The 23,538-nt window shown below is 37.7% G+C and overlaps 1 protein-coding gene across 1 annotated transcript; it reads left to right on the forward strand.

Moving 5' to 3' along the window:
* Positions 1-14,068: 14,068 nt before the first annotated feature.
* rps19 (ribosomal protein S19) lies at positions 14,069-18,912 on the forward strand. Its single transcript, XM_053623156.1, has 6 exons — positions 14,069-14,107; positions 14,636-14,712; positions 15,425-15,525; positions 17,568-17,751; positions 17,859-17,913; positions 18,858-18,912. The coding sequence occupies exons 2-6, from the start codon at positions 14,636-14,638 to the stop codon at positions 18,882-18,884; spliced, it is 444 nt and encodes a 147-aa protein (XP_053479131.1). The 5' UTR covers positions 14,069-14,107; the 3' UTR covers positions 18,885-18,912.
* Positions 18,913-23,538: the final 4,626 nt, after the last annotated feature.

Below are 23,538 nucleotides of genomic sequence, written 5' to 3' on the forward strand. Positions count from 1 at the left end.
CTTACGTGTATCCGGCATGCCGAGATAGCTGGTGAAGAACAAGGAGCATTGCAGGAGAAAACCCTTGCATCGTGCAGGATCCCCGGCATACGTCTCCAGTGCTGGTATCGGAGGAAATGGAATGAGTTGGCATGACGACCAGCGTGGGTTGGGAAAGACGAGTGACCTGCTCGGTCAGATAGGCGAGTTGTTGGTGGTGCTCCCTCACAAGCTGTCCGTGGGAATCGACGGCTTGTGGCCATTCCGGCTTACCTGCTGCTTCCATATGAAGGCGAAGTATTCTGTTATGTAATGGAGGCACAGACAGAAGCAAATGCAGGTATGGCGGTTAAATACAACAACAACAACAACTCCAAAGGATAAGGCAAAAGTCAATAAAGGCAAAGTAAAAAAAAAAAACAACAGAATAACAGAGACGATATAAGGCTTGGTAACGACAGAGACAAGGCAATTGAGTGTATACTTTGCAAAGACTTAGTGTTTGAACAGTGTGATTCATGTGTGGTGTGATTGTGAGTGTAAATGGGAACAGGTGTCTCTGGTTAGAACTCCAGAGAAGGTGAACATGTGTGTGTGTGAAGTGTAGTCCTCTTTGGCCATGTTTGTAGTTGGTGGTGCATTCTGGGAAATGGAGTCGCTGGTTTGCTGTGATATGACAGATAACTGCATTAATGTTCCTAATAAAGTGGCCAGTGAGAGTATACTATGTAATATACTGTTTGAGGTCATTTTGTGCAAATGTAAATACAGTGTATGCACAGAATATATTTGCCTTGTACTGTACACCCTTTCCATTTTATTTTATATACATAGAAATCCTTTTCCTCTCGTGTAATATAAGCAACATAGCTTGATAGGGAAACTGCACATTAAATCTTCTTATACTTATATATGTACAATGACCACAAAACTTTTCCTAGCCATATTTGTATGTGTGCATGAATGGTACCCTGTAGTGGATTGGTGTCCTGCCAAGTGTGTATTCTTCACTTGCACATTATGTTCTTTATAGGCAGGGGATCACTGATGAGAATATTATAATTATTATTATTATTAGCAATGGTAATTGTAGGAGACATGGGGATTAGACAAGACTCCAATCCTGTAAGACCTCACAGCACTGCAGACCTCACTGAACACAGCAATTCAACTCAGCCTAAATGTCAAGGACTTCAAGGAATTAAAAACGCAAATCTCTGTAAAGCTTTAGCGCTCCAGAACCTTAGCATGACTCTCCTGTAGTAGGAGGAGGAATGGTAGGTGTGGGGAAGGGGGGTAGACCTTTCTAGTCATGCCCATTTTGTTGCCCTACATTGCTGTAGGGCTCTTTACATATGTACATTAAAAAACAACAACAACAACAAAAAAAACAGATGTGTTTTGTGAACTGGATGTAAGAGAATAGGTGTGTGTGTGTGTGTGTGTGTGTGTGTGTGTGTGTGTTTGCCTCAATGCAACATCTACTATTATACCAGTTTTAAAGGGATTTCTATTTTGAACCACAAAGCTCAGTCTACATCCCTTTCTTCATCAATGATCATGAGCTGTGGGTAGTGACTGAAATAATAAGGTCGTGAGTACAGGTGGTGCTTGGCAATCCGGGACAGCCTTGGTATAAAGCCGCTGCTCCTCCGAATTGAGAGGAGCCAGTTGAAGTCATTTGGGCGCAACCTGCTTGAGCTAGAGCAAGTATGTCCCACTTATCAGAGATCCTGGGACAGACCCAGAAACTGCTGAAGAGATTATATCTCACATATATAGAATTTAAAAGGCTCAGCTTGCTAGTTAACTAACATGCCTAATTTACATTCACAGGGCATTTTATTAAGAACACTATACTAATTCTGGGTAGGGCCTCCCTTTGATCTCAAAACAGCCTCAGTTCTTTGTGGCATGGATTCCACAAGATGTTGGAAACATTCCTTTAAGATTCTGTTCCATGTTGACATGACTGCATCATGCAATTCCAGCAGAATTTTCAGGTGCACTTTCATGCTGTGAATCTCGTGTTCTATCACATGCCAGTGACTGGGAAGGCCACTGAAGAACACTGAATTCATTGCCATGTTCATGAAACCAGTTTGAGACAACTTTTGTTTTGTGACATTATCATGCTGGAAGTAGCCGTTAGAAAATGGGTCAATTGTGGCACAGCTCAAATGTTGTGGCTCAAATGCATTCAAACAATCATTGGTATTAACAGGCCCGAAGTGAGCCAAGAAAACATTCCCCACACCATTACACCACCTCCACCAGCCTGGACTGTTGACACAATGCAGGTTGTGTAAATGGATTTGGAATATGGTTAGCAGCAAATTCTGACACTACCATTTGTGTGCCTCAACATAAATCAAGATTCATCAGATCAGTCTACGTTTTTCCAGACGTTGGTCTTCAACTGTCCAGTATTGGTGAGCCTGTGCCCACTGTAAGCCTAAGCCTAAGCTTTCTGCTCTTCTGTTCTTCCAGAAGTGGAACTCGACATGGTATTCTAGCCCATCCGCCTCAAGGTTTGATGTGTTGTGCATTCTGAGATGCTTTTCTGCTCACCACAATTGTACAGAGTAGTTATCTGAGTTACTGTAGCATGTCTATCAGCTCGAACCAGTCTGGCCATTTTCTATTGGACCTCTCTCATCAACAATATGCTTCTGTCCACAGAACTGCTGCTCACTGGATGCTTTTTCATTATTGCACCATTCTGAGTAAACTCTAGAGACTGTTGTGCATGAAATTCATAGGAGATCAGAAGTTATTGATATACCAGCCCGTCTAGCACCAACAATCCTGCCAAGGTCAAAATCACAGAGATCACATTTTTCCCCATTCAAATGGTTGATGTGAATATTACCTGAAACTGCTGACCCATACCTGAATGATTTTATGCACTGCACTGCTGCCACACGATTGGCTGATTAGCTAATTGCATGAATGAGTAGATGTACAGGTATTCCTAATAATAAAGCATCAGCATACTTGTATGCCTTACATTTTTCTCTGTATAAATGCTCTGAATTTCTATGAGCTATGTATGTAATATGTCTGGTCAGTGCAGGCTAGACCACCACTTAGCATCATTTAGCTACTGACAGGACACCAAGCCATAAGGATCTTCTAGAGATCTACTTAGCGGAATAGCAATCCCTGTCGTTTATTGGTAATCCATAATAGTATTATTATGGATTATCCATAAGTATAATCCGTAATAATAATAATAATAATCCATAATACAATATTGTTGCCATGAGCATAAACACACCTATATGCAAATATGAGAGAATAAAAAATTATGGTCCTAAAAATCTGTATCTGTATGTACTTTAAAAGTGCTGGTGACAGGATAAAAACAATCTTATATATAATCAATAAGACAATGGGTCAATTCGCACAACTCTTGACACAGACTAAATGTTGGGCATTCATACAAATCTTTAGCAAAACTGGTAGCCTGGATTGTTTTATTTTGTATGTTTATAGTCAATGCATATTCTATTATGCATACATGCAGATTGTGTTTATGGTTAAAATATCATGAATTAACAGGTGAAATCGTACATCAGTAGACATGGAGGTATTGTAAACACCACAGTAAATGAAATATACAGTATGAAATATACTGTGTAGTTTAACTCAATGAATCTATCATGATGTGTGTCATTGAATTGGTTATTATTATTATTATTATTATTATTATTATTATCATTTATAGCTATAATTTATGATACTATATATAATAATTGTAATAGAATATTTAGGATGGTGAGTTAGCTATCAAGAAAAAAAAGTTTAATACTTGTTTTGGGGATGGTTGTAATGTTTCATTAGGTTGCTTTGATGATGTGGACCTGGCAACCTGGGCTTATCCATCAGAAACCTGTTAATTACTTGATGAAAGTTTGTAACGGTCCCATCCAGGGTGTATTCCCATGTCACGCCCAGTGTTCTCCGGAAAGGCTCCAGATCTACCACAACCCTGACCAGGATAAAGCATTTACTGAAGATGAATGTATGAATGAATCAATAAAAACTTTGCAAATTCAGCCTTACTAGTAATGGTGTTTGTGAAAGCAGGAGGTTAAGAATCTTTTCAGGCAGAAACACTAAGAAATCTATTTTGAAGTGTGCTTAGCAGATGGTATCTGCATATTTTTAAACAGTGGAAGAGAATCTGCTACCACTGACACAAGGATATTCCAGTTTCGTCACCCTCCCAAAGTCCCACCCACAGCGTTTGATTGACAGGTCTACATCGTAGACAGTGTACATATAAATGCAGTTCTTGTAAATGGGTCTGTAAAGGCCTTTTTTTTTGGTAACATTTTACGACGAGGATGTGAAAGTGCAATTGCAAATGGATGGATTGCTATTACTTTTTCAATATGGCAGATATGTTTAGACATCGAAAATGGAATGAACAATTCACTTTGCATTTTAAGTTTGGCAGCCATTGTAAACTGCTGTGTATGGAAATGCAAATGCATGTTTTGCAACTGAATTTGAATTATGTCTCAACTTACGGGAAATGCAGTTGAAAATACATTTTTAAAATAGGCTTTTTAAAATTAGCTTTTGATCTGGAAAATCTGTCGTCATCATAGAGCTGAAATGGCATGGCAAAAGGTGCTTAGGCACTTCTTACAAGGCAATGCGCACCAAATTGCAGACACAGAATGGGGTTATTTTCAACTATTGATTAACTTTGAAACCTCTCTCCACTGTATAACTGGCTCAGGGATGCACCTCAGCCCAACTGTAAGTAATCCGCACTTCTGCGAATATGTTTTTCAATGACAAAATCAGTAACATGCGATCAGATATTTTTCTTTAATAGAGGCCCCATCAGGGATCCTGCTTACTTATCTGTTATACGGTGTAGATGCATTTAATATAACAGAGGAACTAACGATTTGGGAAATAGGTACACTATTAAATTTTTTAATATCCACAGCCGGTGGATTAAACACAATAAATAATTCCTGGTTTATTAGATATTGTGAATGAATTCCTGGGAACAGGCATATTTCCAAATGCAAAAAAAATAAAATAATTAATCTAGGTTAAGGAACAACATTGGATCATTTTCATTAACATTCTTGAGTACAATCATGCAAAATGTGCATTTACACAGACTATCAATTCTCCAGGAAATGATATCCATGAACAAATTAGTCAGGTTACTATAATTAAATAGCATTATTGAAAGTTAATTGCTTGATAATTGCTGCTAATTAAAGCACTATTTCCATTCTTGTTTATCTGGACTTAAGTGTTGAATTTGACAAAAAGATAGGGAAAAAGTAAACTTTATTTACTGAAGTACATTATGAGGCTTTTCGGTTCAGTTTGTTTAAAAAAAAATTAAAAACAACAAGAGAAAAGGGAGAATATTATGCCTGTTTCTATCACCATTGCACTGGCTCCCCACTTCATTTAAAAGCAGTTTAAAATACATTTACTGGTTTTCAAAGCTCTTTATAGCATCAAATTTGACTTGCATAAGGTCATGAGGTGATACCTTATTGAGTGTCTTAAGAGTAAAGTGATTTTGTATTCATCTTACTAAAAATTTACTAAATTGACTTCTTCTCAATATTTACCATCTGTCAAATTTAAATATTTAAATCAAAAAGACTTTGAAGATTGCTGTCGAGCTGTTATTTTTGCACTTCATACTAAGATTTTATTTTTCCAACTGTTTTTTTTTTTTTTTTTTTTTGTTGCTTGGATTGTTGGTATACTGTAATTTTCTGTCCGATGGTTTTTTTTTGTTGTTGTTTATTTTCTTGCCTGTGCTGTTTTTGCCTATGCTACAAATGTAAAATGTATTAAAAGTGACATTAAATTAAGGTGTTTATGTTATTCTTATAATTCTTATTTTTATTATTATCATTATTAATCTTAACTGTATTAGGAGTCATATATATATATATATATATATATATATATATATATATATATATATATATATATATATATATATGTATGTATGTATGTATGTATGTATGTGTGTGTGTGTGTGTGTGTGTGTGTGTGTGTGTGTGGCTTGTCTAGGAAACAGCTAATTTTTATACTGCACATAGACATAAACTCAGTGGCCATTTTAATAGGAACCTGCACCCTAGTTCATTTATGCAGTTATCCAATCAGCCAATCATGTAGCAGCAGGACAATGCATAAAATCATGAAAATGCAGGCCAAGAGCTTCATTTACTGTTCGCATCAGACATCAGAATGAAGAAAATGTGATCTCAGTTACTGAGGCTACACTGTACACAAGCTCACTGAATCTGGGCAGCACCTGTTCTTTTTTTATGTTTAGATAAACATTGCCTGGTCTTTTTCCAATCTTCAACTGTCCAGTTTAGGTGAGCCTCAGACTCCTGGTCCTGGCTGGCAGGAGTGGAACACAATGTGGTCTTCTACTGTTTATCTCTGTCTGCCTTTCTTCAAAATAAATTTAAACATATTGATAATTCCAGCTTTTTACAACCATCAGACTCTTTGTGCCAGTGAGTTGTAACATAAATCAAAAAGACCATTACAACAAGGGTTGTAACATAAATCAAACAGACCAGACACCAGATTTCGAATATTTTCCCTTTCTCCCTACCTAACCACAAATATGAGGGAAAGGCTATTCACCTCTACAGTGTCCAGGCAGCTACAAATGCACAGTTATCTGGGTTTTCTGATGTCTGACATCCATAGCTATATGTAAAATAATCTGAGAAAAGTTTTCATATGTCAAGTATACAAGCAAGCATGTAGCATATATAGAGTATACATAGTATACAGTCCCCCCCAAAAGTATTGGAACAGCAAGGTCAATTTTTGTATTTTTGCAATACACTGAAGACATTTGTGACTTCGATCAAAAGTAGGGATGCACCGAAATGAAAATTCTTGGCCGAAGCCGAATATAATGAAAAACTTGGCCGAAAACCGAACACATTTTTACCATTTATTTTGCCATTTTTTTCACCATTGCATAAATTAAATAGTCAAAATGTGCTTTTTACTATTTTGTCTTGCTTTTCAAAGAAAAAAATAAATTACAAAAACTACAATTTCAAAATATTTATTTAACACTGAACATTTTTTTTCAGTCCAGCAGGCATAGGCTACCAACAAGGCACAATATAACTTTAAATAAATAAAAGAGTAAAATAAAAATATTTTGATGTGGTCATCTTTGAGCCCCCTTGAATAGCCAATGTTAGGCCTATAACTGACTGCTGAAAGAATGTAACACTCTGTAGCCTACAACTAAAAAGTGCATTAAAAAGTCCATTGACAAGAGTGCAGAAAATGGTTCTATTCGGTTCTATACGGCTGATTATATTGGGGATATATACCGCTTGCGTCCCTGTACACCTCACGGAGTATTATAGTAGATATAGTAGAGTTAGATACGTTGTTAATGTTATGTTCCTTGATAGATTTAGTTAGTTTAAACTATAGATTAGTTCATTTAGTCCCCGCTGGTTGTTCCGCTCCCAGTCCATAGTACTAGTTCATGTTTCTTGTTTTGACCCTGCTTTCTGTGACTACGTTTTTTGGATTACGATTTGGATTTGTCTGCCTGCCCTTAAATAAATACGTCTTTACCTGCTTCCGTACTCTACTCCCTTACGTCTCGCGACGTGACAGAATACTCCGGAACAGAAACAAATCAAACGCACGTCTCCACAGTAAACAATGTCACGGTAGTCAACATCTGAAGAGCATGCGCTCGTGCATGTAGAACGTGCATGCGCGCGCCCCCTCATCGCTCCTAACGCGCTGCCGGAAGTGGAGGTCGTGAAATTCGCGTGTCTCACTCTGGTTGCTAGGCTATTTGGCGTGTCATTAAACACGTCATTGTTCGGTCAAATTTATTCGGCCTTTTCACTTATTCGGCCGAACACCGAAAGTGCTTTTTTTTTTTTTTTTTGCTATTTTCGGCTGAATAATTTGGTTGCCGAACATTCGGTACATCCCTAATCAAAAGATGAATATGATATGATATCATATTTACATCTAAAATATGAGGATGTGTTAAAAAAAAAAAACTTAGAACATGGCACCTTTGGTGGCAGAACACGCATTATTTAGATGAGCAAAACTATAGGAACAAATAGTCGTAAAGTAAATGAAAGTAAATAACACAGTATTTGGTTGCATATCTCTTGCTTGCAATAACTGCATCAAGCTGATGACCCACTGACATCACCAAACTGCTACATTCTTCTTTTCCAGGCTTGTATTACAGCTTCTTTCAATTGTTGTTTATTTGGGTGGTTTCTCTTTTTGGTCTCCTCTTCAGGAGGTGAAATGCATGCTCACTGGGGTTTAGGTTTGGTAATATGTTTGTATTGGCAGTGGGATTTGTGTTATTGTCTTGCTGCATGATGAAGTTTCTCCCTATTAGATTGGATGCATTTCTCTGTAAACTGGCAGACAGAACGTTTCTGTAAACTTCTGAATTCATTCTGCTGCTACCATCATGAGTTACATCATCAATAAAGATCAGTGAGCCTGTTCCAGAAGCAGAAATGCAATGACACTACCTCCATCATGCTTGGCTGATGAGTTCATATGCTTTGGATCATGAGCTGATCCTTTCTTTCTCCACACTTTGGCCTTTCCATCACTTTTGTAGAGGTTAATCTTGGTTCCATAACCATCTCTGTATTTCTTTGTGAATTCCAAGCTGGCTTTCTGATTCTTACTGCTGATGTGTGGTTTAAATCTTGTGGTCTGGCCTCTATATTTCTGCTCTTGAAGTCTTCTTCGAACAGTGGATTGTGATACCTTCACCCCTGCCCTGTGGAGGTTGTTGGTGATGTAACTGACTGTTGTTTTTGAGTTTTTCTTCACATCTCTCACAATGTTTCTCTCATCAGCTGCTGTTGTTTTCCTTGGCTGACCTGTTCAATGTCTGGTTCTTAGTACTCCAATGGATACTTTCTTTTTCAGGACATTGCGAATTATATATATAAAATTTATGAAGCTAGACAAAGCTGCTGAATATTGCAATGCGTCTATTGGTTTTTCTCAGGGAACCCAGGATTTTAGCCTAGCCATGGCTGAAGGACATGGGACATGGAGTCAGTTTATATTTACCCATCTCTCTCTCTCTCTCTCTCTCTCTCTCTCTCTCTCTCTATATATATATATATATATATATATATATATATATATATATATATATATAAACATATAAACATATTCTGCTCTCATGGATCTCAAACAATTACAAACACAACACAGGTTTATCAAAATAATCTTTATATCTTTATTAAATATATGTGTGACACAATTATTGACACACTTTTAGTCAATACTTTGTGCTACCTCCCTTTGCCAAGATAACAGATCTTCTCCTATAATGCTTGATGAGGTTGGAGAATACATGGCAAGGGATCTGAGACCATTCCTCCATGCAGAATCTCTCCAGATCCTTCAAATTTTGAGTTCCACACTGGTGGACTCTCCTCTTCAGTTCACCTCACAGGTTTTCTATGGGTTTCAAGTCAGGGAACTGGGATGGCCATGGCAATATCTTGATTCTGTGGTCAGTAAACCATTTTTGTGTTGATTTGGATATATGTTTTGGATCATTTTCCTGCTGGAAGATCCAACCACGGCCCATTTTAAGCTTTCTGGCAGAGACGGTCTCGCTTTCATTTAATATCTGCTGATATTTGATAGAGTCCATGATGCCATGTATCCTAACAAAATGTCCAGGTCCTCTGGCAGAAAAACAGCCCCAAAACATTAAAGAACCACCACCATATTTAACCGTGGGCATGAGGTACTTTTCCATATGGCTACCTCTGAGTGTGCCAAAACCACCTCTGGTGTCTGACAATTTAACTTCAGCAATTCTCCAGCTGTGATCCTTGGAGATTTTTTGGCCACTCGAACCATCCTCTTCACAGTGCGTTGAGACAATATAGACACACGTGCAATTCCAGGTTGATTCATAACATTTCCAGTTGACTGGAACTTATTATTGCCCTGATGGTGGAAATGGGCATTTTCAATGTTTGTGCTATTGAAGTAAAATATCAGTGGGAATATACTTCAAATATATTTTCTCATATGAATTCAAAGTAGTGCCACAAATATATTTATAAAGTTATATATAAAAAAAAAATTTTGGATAAACTTTTGTGTTTGCAATTGTTTGATCTCCATGAGAGCAGAGTATTTTTGTGATTTTTAAAAAATAAAAGAAAATGTTAAACAATAGAGACAATTTTTCACAGCCTTCTTGTGTGTGTGTATATGTGTGTGTGTGCGTGTGTGTGCGTGTGTGTGTGTGCGTGCATGTGTGTGTGTATGCGTGTGTGCGTGTGTGTGTGTGTGTGAAGGTATAATTAAATATATATTAAGTTTAATTTTTAAGTTTAATTTTCACAGAGGATATTAAGTGACCTACTCACCCATTTCATCTGAATTCTTCACAATTGTGTTACATTTTGATGAAGCAAATACATAGAGCTTCACTTAATGATATGTGAATGAATATTGGTAGGAAATTAAAAAACCTGATGCTGGAGAATGGGCTGCTGTAATGAATAGAGGTGCCAGCACAGAAATTAAATCCTGCGCCAACATTTTATTATATTGTCTACTAACTGGCTGCAGCCTGAGATATCTGTGTTTATTAGCCCAGGGACTATGAGACACAAAATACAATTGTTGAACACAACTTTGGGGAAAAATTGCAAAAAGTTTATAGGAACAGAAAATGTTCAAACATCCTAAATAAAATGAAGAAAAGCAATATCCTTGGTTAGAGTTCCCAAGTTGTGTGTGGAAGATGGTTTTGTATTATTTAAAAAAAAATTTTTAAAAAAAGATAGTGATAGCATGAGATAAATTATGCTCATTCGTTTTTTTTTTTAGTTCACTTACAAAGGGTCCAATCATTTTTGGTATGGGAATCCATTACAATAAATAGAATGAAAGATGATAAAGAAAATACAAGGTATTAAAATAAATTATATGTGTGTGTGTGTGTGTGTGTGTGTGTATATATATATATATATATATATAAATTTTAAAATTTTTATTTCTTACATTAATTTCTTGTTCATATATATATATATATATATATATATATATATATATATATATATATATATATATATATATATATAACAGAAGAGCAGGAGATAAAAAAAAGAATAAAAATGAGTGTAATGGGTAAAAAGGGGAAATGTTATAGAGCTGAAATGATCTAGGTCAATCAATAGAGTGCTGAATAGTGTTCAGTCAGTAAATGTGAGGCTATACAGATGTGTTTTCGGTCTGGTTTTAAATGTGGCTAGAGTTTGGGCACATCTTACTTCTTCTGGAAGCTGGTTCCAGCCATGGGTGGTATAATAGCTAAACTCTTGAGCAATAGGTCTCAAGTTAGGGCAGCTATGATTGCTTTACATTGTCAGAGTGGCATAAATCACAAATCAAAGCTATTTAATTTATTATTGAGTTCTTTTTGTCAGGCCCCTTGAATTAAGTGGGTTTAATCTCAACCTCAATAACTCACATAAAGTAGGCCTATAAATAATTTCAACTTGCCCCGAATGCACTCTGTGCAAAATTCAGGAATAAAATGCATTCTGGCTCAACTAAATCGGTACTGAGGGGGTCTGTGCAATTTATTTCAAATTCAAATTGGCCCCTGTTTGCAAAGAGTTTGAGAACCCATGATCCTGAGGCACTCCACTGCTACCCCACAAGACCACATTCTGTATATACATGATTAGGTGGCACGTGGCTGTTTAACTGTTCAAAGTGTTTAAAGATACAGTCCCTCCGAAATTATTGGAACAGCAAGGCCAATTCATTTCTTGTTGCTGTAGACTGAAGACATTTGGGTTTGAGATCAAAAGATGAATATGAGAAGAGGATTTAGAATTTCAGCTTTTATTTCCTAGTATTTATATGTAGATGTGTTAAACGACATAGAACATTTTGTATCAGACCACCCAATTTGTAGGCAAGTAAAACTATTGGAACATGTGACTGACAGGTGTCTGTTGTTACCCAGATGTGTCCTATTAGATTGACTGTTTAAACAATAAATAGACCTGAATAGCTACTCTTGGTTTTAGCCTTCATTTTCACCTGTGAAGACTACATTTGCTGTTAAAAAGGATAAACCAACATGAAGATCAGAGAGCTCTCTATGGGAGAAAAGCCATTTTAAAGCTGAGAAAAGAGGGAAAATCAATCAGAGGCATTGCACAAGCATTGGGCACAGTCAATACAACAATTTGGAATGTCCTGAAAAAGAAGGAAACCACTGGTGTACTGAGCAACAGACACAGAATGGGTTGGCCAAGGAAAACAACAACAGCTGATGACAGAAACATTGTGAGAGCTGAGAAGAAAACCCCCAAAAACAACAGTCAGTGACATCACCAACAATCTCAACAGGACAGGGGTGAAGGTTTCACAATCCTCCGTGTGAAGTTGACTTCAAGAGAAGAAATATAGCGGCCATACCACAAGATGCAAACCTTTCACCAGCAGTACAAATCGGAAAGCCAGATTTGAATTTGCAAAAAAATACAGAGATGAGCCACAAAAGTTCTGGAACAAAGATTAAATTCTGCTAAAGTGATGGAAAGTCCAAAGTGCATGGCTGCTTCTGGAACAGACTCACAAGTCTTTACTGATGCAGTAATTTCAAGCAAGGAATATGCAACCAAAAATGAAGTGTTATTTACTTTCATTTACTTTAAGACTATCTGTTCCTATAAGTGGTCTGCCACCAAAGGTGCCATGTTGTAAGTTATTTAACACATCCAGATGTAAATATCAGGAAATGAAACTGAAATTCCGATCTATTGTCTCATATTCATCTTTTGATCTTATGTCTCCCTACGCATTCCCTGCCCCAAAAGAGTGGACAGAATTCAAAGCAAACAATGAGAAGGACAAAAAAATAAATAAATAAGAACAGGTATACAGGGCACACGATGGCTTAGTGGCTCGCCTCACACCTCCAGGGTCTGGGGTTTGATTCCCGCTGGGGCCATGTGTGTGCGGAGTTTGCATGTTCTCCCCATGCTGCAGGGGTTTCCTCCGGGTACTCCGATTTCCTCCCCCAGTCCAAAGACATGCATGGCAGGCTGATTGGCGTGTCTAAAGTGTCTGTAGTGTATGAATGGGTGTGTGAATGTGTATGTGATTGTGCCCTGCGATGGACTGGCACCCTGTCCAGGGTGTTCCCTGCCTTGTGCCCGATGCTCCCTGGGATAGGCTCCAGGTTCCCCGTGACCCTGAAAAGGAGTAAGCGGTAGAAGATGGATGGATGGATGGAAAAGGTATACACTAACCTCAAAAGAAAAGGTGTAACTCAAAGAGAAATTTAATGCCAAACTGCAAAGAAAAAATTATATCACAAAAAAGTGTTAAGGGCACAAATGTCTCAATTCTTTGTTTTGTTTTATTTGCAATATTTAAGTATCCTCACAACTTGCTGAAGTATTGCCTTTGCAATATTTACTTTCTGTCCACAGATTAAATCAGTGCTTGTCAAAATGGGGTCCATGAAGCATAACCAGTGACTTTTAAATTTAGTTTCAGCAGTGGAGATGACATCCCATTATTACCAAAGTTATTAGATTTATGTCTGACTTCTTATAGTTATTAACCCATTTCACAGGTCACTGGGTTTAATCCAAACCTCAATAACTAAAAAAAAATAATAATAAAATAAAAAAAGTTTATAAACAATGTCAGCTTGGAACTAATATCCCTGTGGAAAGTTCGGGAATAAAAAGCACTATGGCTCACAATTAAAGAATGTGCACAATAATTAAACAGTGAGCTTATGCTTGTAAAGAACATTTATATTGCGGGTGTCCTTGCAATTTATTTTAGGCTTAAAATAAATTGGTCCCTGTGTATGTGAGAACAAAAGCGTAAGAACCATTTGTATTCAAATAAAATGAACTCCTTTTTCCTGTATGCGCAGACGTGAACAAATTTGCGGGCTGGTGCGCATACCGCGCTTCTAATCTCGCGAGAGCGAACGTGATTTGCCCCTGTTAACACCAATGGGAAACCCCGCTTTATCCTCTTTCTTTTGCTGTCCGCAAGCAAGGTAACTTAACGTGTGCTTCTCTCCCTGATTAAAATGTGTATTTTAAGCATATCGTGCTAGAAACGAGCACAAAACGGCTTCGAAAGTTCCCTATATTATTAATTAACGACTCGTTGCATGAGAAATCACGCTATAACGCTCAGTTTTGAAATAATATAATAAACGCGTGTACACCGAGTCCTGCGTTCAATGGCTGCGCCCGTGCGTTAGCAGTTAGCACAGGCCTAGTGCTCTAGTTAGCTAGTAAGTGGTGAGCGAGTTGTGAAAATATTGTGGCAAGAATGTACGTTTATTGTGTCACTTTTGTTCTTAATGTGCGTTTTTAGTTTTTGAGAATGCTTGTTGGCCTCAATACTGTTTTTAGCACTCACACGTGAGGTGAGGAGGACAGCGTGCTAAGCTAACTACCTAGCTAAGCACCATGAAGTGATGAGACGAGTAGCTAGCTCGTTATCTCAGTTGCCCGGCTTTACTTCCATTTTCACTCAGCTTTACAGTAAATAAATCTAATCTGGTATTTATTTCCAGATGCCAGGCGGTGGTGTAACAGTAAAAGACGTCAACCAGCAGGAGTTTGTCCGGGCGCTGGCTGCCTTCCTGAAGAAGTAAGTATTTAACCCTTATACAGTTCAGCATCGTCACTGGTCTCTGTGATTATTAACCTTTCATATAGTGTTTAGTTAAATATATGGTTCAGTCGGAGAAAGTGTTTAAAGCAGATTGTACTCTGCCCAGTGTGTTTGGAAAGGGATATCTGATTTTACTCCTGTCCAAATTATAACTACTTTTTACACCCAATATATTCCTGTTTCTCAAACCTGATTGGATTAGTTTATCAGAGGGACAGCTGTAACTTATTATTTTAAAAACGTCTTGTTAGTATGTTTACATAGTCAATAATCCAATATTAACCTGATTAAGACAGCACTCTGATTAAGAGACTAGCATGTAAACAGTGATTATTGATGACCTTAATCCGACTAAAGTCATTCTTGAAGTAAACACCAATCGAATTAAGATATGTGGAGTATTCCTGTTTAGCAGGTAAGTACACGGTCTGGTAAACATCACCTGAGTGTGTTCTGTGAGAAATGGTTGTTTCGGTTATCTTGTTGGTCTTTAGGCTTCTTATTGTGCTTAATTTATAGTGGAAGATTTGTAGCTGCTTATGTAAAGGTATTTCTTTTAAATTACACTTCCAACGTGCAATAACCGAGACAAATGGTGCATCTTTTCTGAGCATGTTTTGGTACAAATGTTGTACAAATATACAAACTGTGGTTATGTTAATACAGTAAAGTGTGTGTTCTGTGCCAGGTCAGGAAAGCTGAAGGTGCCAGACTGGGTGGATATTGTTAAGTTGGCTAAGCACAAGGAGCTGGCACCCTGTGATGACAACTGGTTCTACATCAGAGCTGGTGAGTCTTCATTCACCTTCTATAAAGTGCAGTTAACTCACTGGTTTTGTTCAGAGAAGTAACTGAAACTTGAATATTTACTGACTGTTTATCCTTAAAACAGGAATAAACTTTTGAAGTGTTCAATTCTGATTGCTTTTTCTGTACATGCAGCACAGGTTGAATCACACCGGTTGTTTGTGTATTTAATTAAAATTCATGTGTTGCTGAAGTGGGGTAAAAAAAAAAAAACTTTCTAGTCGTGAATACTTATTGCTTATGCTTACTTGGTGTAAGCCTTTAAATGCGAAGCTTCTCGATATTCAAACTCTAGTCATGCATGTAGTGTCCTGCACACTAATACTTCTCACACCAGAGTTGATCACTCATATGATTACATTAGTTCTGTGACTCCCAATTATAATTACAGTTCCTTGGAATTATTTTTTTTTTACTTCACACTATACTTAATCGCAAGCTTTAACAGAAAAGGCAGAGTACACAAGCAAGTCTGCAAGTTATTAGACATGAGGCTTGGCAATATATTGACCGTAGGAAAAAGCGGCATATGGAAGAATCAGGCATGTTTGACAGACTGATTTGTATGTGGGTGAATTGTGGTACAATTTGGGCCGAATCAATATTTGAGATTTCACATAATGCGTTATTCATTCTAAACAAGCTTGGTTTCTCTTTAAAGTAGATTTTATATGCTACGAATGTATGATGTTCTACAGTACCTCTTTCAAGATAATCACCGGCACAGAAGGGAATAAATGTCAATATGAAAGCCTTTCGAGGAAGCCTTAACTGCTCTGCCGCTTCAGACAAAGCAGGATTGGCATTTACCGCTTTTCCACCGATCAGTATGACAGTCCAACAAATCCAAACCATAACTGTCCTTAATCTGACTCTAATTATGTGATGTTACCTGTGAGAATAGGCTGTTTCTTGAAACTTACCAAGTGATAAGTAGCAAAATATACAAAATAGAAAAACATTCAACCAGGCATCGTGTTTCAGTTGAAATGTGTGTACATAACCAAAGTTAAAACCGTCATTACTTTGATACTGAGTTAAAAAAAAAAAAAAGCGCGCTAAACGGCTGCATGTGCATAGCAACGCGTGCCAAAACATTAATCTTTAGTACAAACTGCAGGATCACGCATAATTTGCAGAGCTGTTTGGCACTGTACAATGTGTTTAAATTGAAAATTGGGTCACTAATTTAATTTTACATAATTGCTCCCTCAATACAGATGTAGTTGATCTGTGGAAGGTATGTTTGGAGTGTGAACTTTCTACTGGTGTCTAGTCTAATGAAGCTTATGTAGCTTCTAGAGGTTTTCATATTGACACTTATTCCCTTCTGTGCCAGAGATTATGTTGAAAGAGGTAGTGCAGAACACCATACATTTGTAGCATACAAAAGCTACATACGTTAATGAGTCATTTAATTTATTTCTGGAATTGTTTATAAAAATGCAGTACGTTGTGTGCTAGATGGAGGTAGTCACTTTGAGGCTGGTATATTTTTCTTTAGTAGTGCATAGTTTGCTGTCATGCCTCAGGGAAGGATTTAGAGATATTAAAGGCAAAATTGTATGTCAGAAGTGAATTGAAAGATACAATTCCAATTACAGTTGTAAATGTAATTTTCTACTTGACACCTATTTATGCTTGTAAAGCATCATGGTTACAAATAGTATTACTTTGCCAAACATTGTCTTTTGAGGCAGGTGTAATTTGGACAATGTTCTGCTGAAAACAGTAATCTCCCTGTACTCTTCAACTACATTAGCCTTGATGCTGTACTGGGGAAAAAACTTAGATGCAGACTTTAGACACCAAACATCTCTTGGTGGAATATCTAATTGTTTACATCTCACTTTTAGTCTTCAGTGGCTAGTAGTTATAAAATGACTTTGTTAATGACCATGCCCCTGGCTGTAGTAAATGGTGGCTACTTTTCCCCCAAAGCTGGAACTGAATGAGTGTGGTTTACCTAATCACATGGTTTGTGCTCTTCCGGTGCTAAAGCTTTTCCCCATTTCTCTTCTCAGCGTCCACAGTACGTCACCTTTACCTGCGTGGTGGTGTCGGCGTAGGCTCCATGATCAAGATCTATGGAGGTCGTAAGAGGAACGGCGTGTGCCCCTCTCACTTCAGTGTGGGCTCCAAGAATGTGGCTCGCAAAGTGCTTCAGGCCCTGGAGGCTCTTAAGATGGTTGAGAAGGACCCCAACGGGTGAGTAGACTTGGATATATGTTTTGATTTGAAGGATTAAAACCTGACCTTTTGAGTGTGAGGCTTGAGCGAGCTTTTTAACCCAGTTGACTCTTTTCTCCTCACAGTGGCCGCAGACTCACCCCACAGGGCACCAGGGACCTGGACAGAATCGCTGGCCAGGTAACGAACAAACCTTGAACATTATTTTGGTTAGCATGATCAAAACTAGCCAAGCTGGCCAAGTTTTTAAACCATAAATACAGAATCTCCTGTGCCATAACCAGAGGGTCAACGTTTCAGAACCCCATGGACCGTTAAACCCAGTAATGAGAAACTGCAGGTTTCCTGAGGTGACGGAAATCCAATTGGCACATCAGTATTCATCTAAGATTCAGTCCAGACGCGCATTAGGAATGATGACCTGAATTCTGCAGTCATCCATCACTTGAAAACCCTTAAGCCGGGTGTGCTAGGGCGTCGCTGAAAGTTTCAGCAGACAACAGTAACAGTGTTGCAATGACTGTAAAGAAGCAGTCTTAAAGAAACATCAGGAACAGCCCACCCCCAACAGCTCAAGCTGCTGTTTGGCATGGCATTGCCCATCACTGTGCTATGACAGTCCAGGGCTGCAGGAAGTAAACAAGTCGATTGAATTTCATGCTGGCTGAGCAGCCGAATGGCAGCGCTTTGTTCCGCCTGATCTCCATAATGAGCTGAATTCAGATAAGCTAACCTGATTTCTGGGGCGCATCACATAGCGCTGCACTTTTTGCTTTAGAGTCGTGCTCACTCTGATCTCCAGAGGCATGAGAAGAGAGTTCGGTTATGTATGTGCATCTGCTCAATCCCTGATGACAGGGTGACCGGTGGGCAACTTAGTTTATTGCTATGGTTTTGAACTATTTCTTGAGGTCACTGTTTTAGTCAGATGAGTGATTTGACTGAAAACCATACCATGTTTACCTGAAAAGATGGCTGACGGAGCACAGAAGCCAGCTGTTAGCACTGTGTCACAGCAGCTGTCGTTCTTTGTTGCTGAATAAGCATTTTTGTGCTCCTGTAAATGTCTTTTTGTTGCGGATGTCTTATGGCACACACTTAACTGGCTTGTCTCTCTCTTCCAGGTTGCAGCTGCAAGCAAGAAGTCTTGAAATGTAAAATAAACTTTGAGAACTTGAACTCTGTTTTGTGTGATCTGTGGTTATAAGGATTCTTCCATAACAAGGTTATTTGGGAGGACTGTGCAAGGACTTGTGGGAATCTGAATTTTTCCCCCCCTCAACTTTGTCAACTTAAAAATAAAAAAATATCAAAATATCTTGGATATCTTTTACCTCCCTTAAAATCAATCCTTTTGCTCTTGACATGCTTGAAGGTGCTTCAGTTGCTATGAAATTCAGGCAGGCAGTTCAAAGTTGGCATTGGCCAGCAGAAAGGTTACATCAGTCACGTCTTGTGTCTCCGTCCCCGAGCGTGGAGTAAGACTGCCAGTTTCCCCCTTCCATAATTGTCTGTTTCAAATTTGTTTAAATTTTTTGGCAGGCTTTTTGTCTTTATTGAATGGTAGTTAGAATGTACTTTAAGGTCAGCACTGCTGTTTTGATAGTCGTGACTGCGGAGATGACTCTTGGTGGAACAGTGCCCTCTAATGGTCACAGCACTAGAATAAACCAGGATTGTCAGCACCAGTTTGGAGGCACACTGCTATGCAGAGTTTAATGTCTTGCTGTCAGCATAACCTCATTCCACCAGGAGCTAATTATCAAGCTCACCATCCATCCTGAGGCCTGGATTAACCACCGGTAATTAGATTTCAGGACTGAACATTTAAAAAAAAAATGAATACAAGGCTTTGCTATATTTATTGTGCAAGCCAGCATTCCATATGGACAGCATGCTATAAGGCAGGTATATTTCCTTATACCACAGCATTGTTGAATTCTTGATTCTTAGGTGTTGATTAACTTTCTACAACTGCAGCCAGCTGTGATTCACAGGTTCATATTAATGCACTTGTTTTAATGTTAGCATTTCTATAGTAACAAGTCCTTCACAGGGACTTGTGACATGTACCGAATATTAAAGGTCTCAAAATGTTTTTTGGTAAGAACATCTATTTGATGACATGAAACTAGACAAGGAGTCTAGTGTTGACTGCCACAGATCATTGATCTTAAAATCACATTGGATTAATGAACCTTATGAGATCATGTCCTGTGGTGATGCATGTTTGTTTAGATGTATTTGCGTGCTGTATGTACTAATCCAGTGCAGGAATGCACAGAAGTGAATGTTCCCTGTTCTGATGGGTGCTGGCTGCAAATAATGTTGGTTTAAATGGGCTTCCTGGTCATGAGAATATTATCCAGTCCCTCCAGTAATTAACGCAAAATAAAGGAAATGCTACAATATTCGGAGGAGTTTGCTATTTTTAAAAATTACCACAGATTTTTTGCAGATTTGGGCCAAGACACGTCATGACATCACAATTCGCATTCAGCCAAAGCCCTGTTTGATTCATGTGTCTCCATGAATACGGCGAAAAGCTCTCAACAAACATCACCTGCGAAAAATTGTGCAAATGAATTTTATGGGACACCGGATTCAGTGTCCTGGTGTTCATCAAAGCAGAGTTTAAGGTTTGAAGTAACATCCGAAGTGCCTACAGTACTGGGCTCTTACATGCTGGTTCTTAAAAGACTTGCTATGAAGAACCTGTGTCCAATCTTTCCCTTTTTGACGTATAACTTAAATATGACACCAGATTTATTTTTTTTTGTTTTATATTCATTTTTTTAAGGTCAATTTTTATCTTTAAATAAGAATGTTTCCCCAGCGGTCTGATAATTGTGCACTTATTTACGCTGTGGCATTGTCAATGTTAATAATAGGCCTGTTGATCCATAGCAGTGTTTTTCTCCTGTGTGTACTGCTCCTCACATGGATTCCCAAAGGGTGTGTTAATTATTGGCATAGGAAGGTTAATGGAGGTCAGCTGGCAACAACTAACTCTTTTAAAGCATTTCTGAAGCCATAACATAACGATAGTCAGTATTTTAATGCAAAAAAAAAAAAAAAAAAAAAAACCTGGATCATTATGGTTTAGTTCAGGCTATCGTTGAATACAAGTGCTCTAGTGCCTCTAGTGAACACCAGGGAGAGACAAAACACCATGATGGAGCCATGAGAGCGAACAGAAAATACAGTATAATAATTAAAATGCTTTATATGAACTATTATTTTACACACCAGTCTGGAGCTGGGTTGTTTATTTATTTGTAAATATGTGTCTTATGCAGACTTGGTTGTGGGAAAACATTATCAGGAGTATATCATATGAGGGTATTATTGGAGCAAAACAACTGAGCACATGTGACAGTGGAATTTGTACTTGTAGATTCATTTTCCTCTCTCCCACAGCACAACCGTTACATATGCACAAATCCTATTCTACAAATCACAAATTAAGAAACTCGTACACTCACATTTTTACTAAAGTGGGGGGTATGTAGTAACCCTTCAGGCAGCCTCATCTTCCCTAGCTGGCACTTGATGTTTAAGGTATGTTTTGTTTTTTCCTGATCTCACCCACAATTATACTTTTGTTTATAGTTGTATGTCTTAAACATGGGGCATCAAATGGTCAATGTTAATTTTCTGTGCCTTGACACCCGTGTCATTCTCAAGGTCAGCACTCTTACCTTCCAATGGTATTCTGGTGAAGGGGCCCAGGTAGTTTGCCTCAAGTTTACCGCCTTTTCGCTTCTGGTTCTCACATTTTGCCTCCACACTTTGTCTCCCATTTTAAAATTTGTGATGGATGACTGACACTATTTATTTATTTATTTTAAATCTTTTTTTATTGGATGTTTTGATGTTTCCCTCAGCCTCAAGCAAAACTTTTCTGAGCCTTATTGCCGATTCTGTCACTTACAATGTTTCTTCCACACATTGGTTGATCTAAAAACAAAATTGTTGTTGAACTGTATACTAATATGGGGTATATATTTCTGATACATAGGTATAAATCTACTTAATCTACAGCATTGATGAGCAGAGCACATTTGAAAAGATCCCATAAGAAAAAAAAAAGGTTAATGTATTATAAAACATAACACTTAGTAAGCTTACTCCAAGTATGTTTATATTTTTAAATTTAGGGCTAATGCATCATTGAAGCAAGTGTAAGCAAGATCTTTGATGATGGACACAACAGTTTGCCTCAGAACCACCACATCTTTTTTTTCTTTTTAGTTTGTAGAATGCATCTTGAATGACAAGCATGTGCAATTTTCGGCATCTGTAAATGCTAGGAAAGCTCTCAGAATGGCAATAGCAACTTGCCTTCTAAAGAAGACTGGCAAGAATACTGGCCAGTTTATAATTATGTATTAACTGTAAAAATGTGGTGTTTACATCACACTCCACTGCATTTTCTACCCTGATCTCATTGACTGATGACCTGAAGGACTTGTTACTTCTGTGGGGGAAGAGAAAATGGAATTGACTGAGTAAGTGTAACATTTTTTTTTCTCTGTCAAATTTCAAGGGTTACTGCAAATATTGTTTTGAAAAGTAACGACTAAATAGCCGTGTCTGCTTTTTTAAATCTTAAAATATGTGTATATCAGTATGTTTAGATGTCAGATGGTACAATCAGCAGTGCCATCAAAAGACAATCTCCCAGATGAAACCTGTTGGAGAACTTTTGCCAGTAGTCAGCACCATCTGAGACAGTGTGTTAGCCACTTGTTCTTAATAGACTTGTTCATTTCAGGTATGTCTTGATGTCAGGAATTTGTTTGTCAAGTATTTGTTTGACTAGATCGTTTGATTTGGTAAAAGCTCTAGCTCCTCATCCATATGTATGGAAATGCATATTCCAATTTGACATTATACTTCAAAAAATTAATGTTACGATGTTTTGTAACATTAAGAAAACAACAAGTTTGCAACTGTTTGCATTAATATGATTTCTGTTGTTTCATTACTTTATTAAAAAACATTATTGTTCAGTAGTTACATTTACAAATAAACAATTTTAAAGGCATTTATAATGCATTATAAGCACATTTTCAACATTTGCATTATGGAAACTCCATCCTATGCTTTCACTTTACTTAAAGCAATCAAAGATGCATTTATAAAAGTTATTAATTGTATTATAACTCACAATAAGTATTTATAAGCCAACACAACTATCAACAACAATATAAAATAATTCACTTATTGGACCTAGAAATAAATCTGCTTTACCAATAAATCATTACAACTATACTATAATAACATTATAAAAATGCAGGCTGCATGTTTATGAGAACATTAATGGAACCACAAGACTGACTAATTAATACTTATAAATTGGTGTATAATGCATTATGAGCATGGGCACTGAAAAAGCAAGTGTATCGCTTATAAGTACTTATGACAATATCAAAGTAGGTATAACTGTTATTATAACAAAGTATAGGTCTTTGTGTCATTATAAATGTGTATATAGAGCAGTAATACTTGCTTATAAATTATTTTAAATGGGCTATAATTGATTATAAGCATGGGCTTCATAGAAAGCTGAAATAAAGGCAGATGTAAGGAAAGCAATGCAGAACATAAAATACATAGCTACAAGAACAGATTGCTGGACTGCACATCCTCAGAGTTTTATTGGGGTTCCTGCTCACTGGATAAATCCTGACAGGCTAGATAGATGCTCCGTAGGTTTTGCTTGCTGGAGGCTGTTGTTAATGGAATTGTTGTGTGTAGGCATGGACAACATCAAGACCCACTTGGAACAGGAGCCAGTGC

Source organism: Ictalurus furcatus, chromosome 1, assembly GCF_023375685.1.
Source record: "Ictalurus furcatus strain D&B chromosome 1, Billie_1.0, whole genome shotgun sequence".
Classification (NCBI taxonomy): Eukaryota; Metazoa; Chordata; class Actinopteri; order Siluriformes; family Ictaluridae; genus Ictalurus; species Ictalurus furcatus.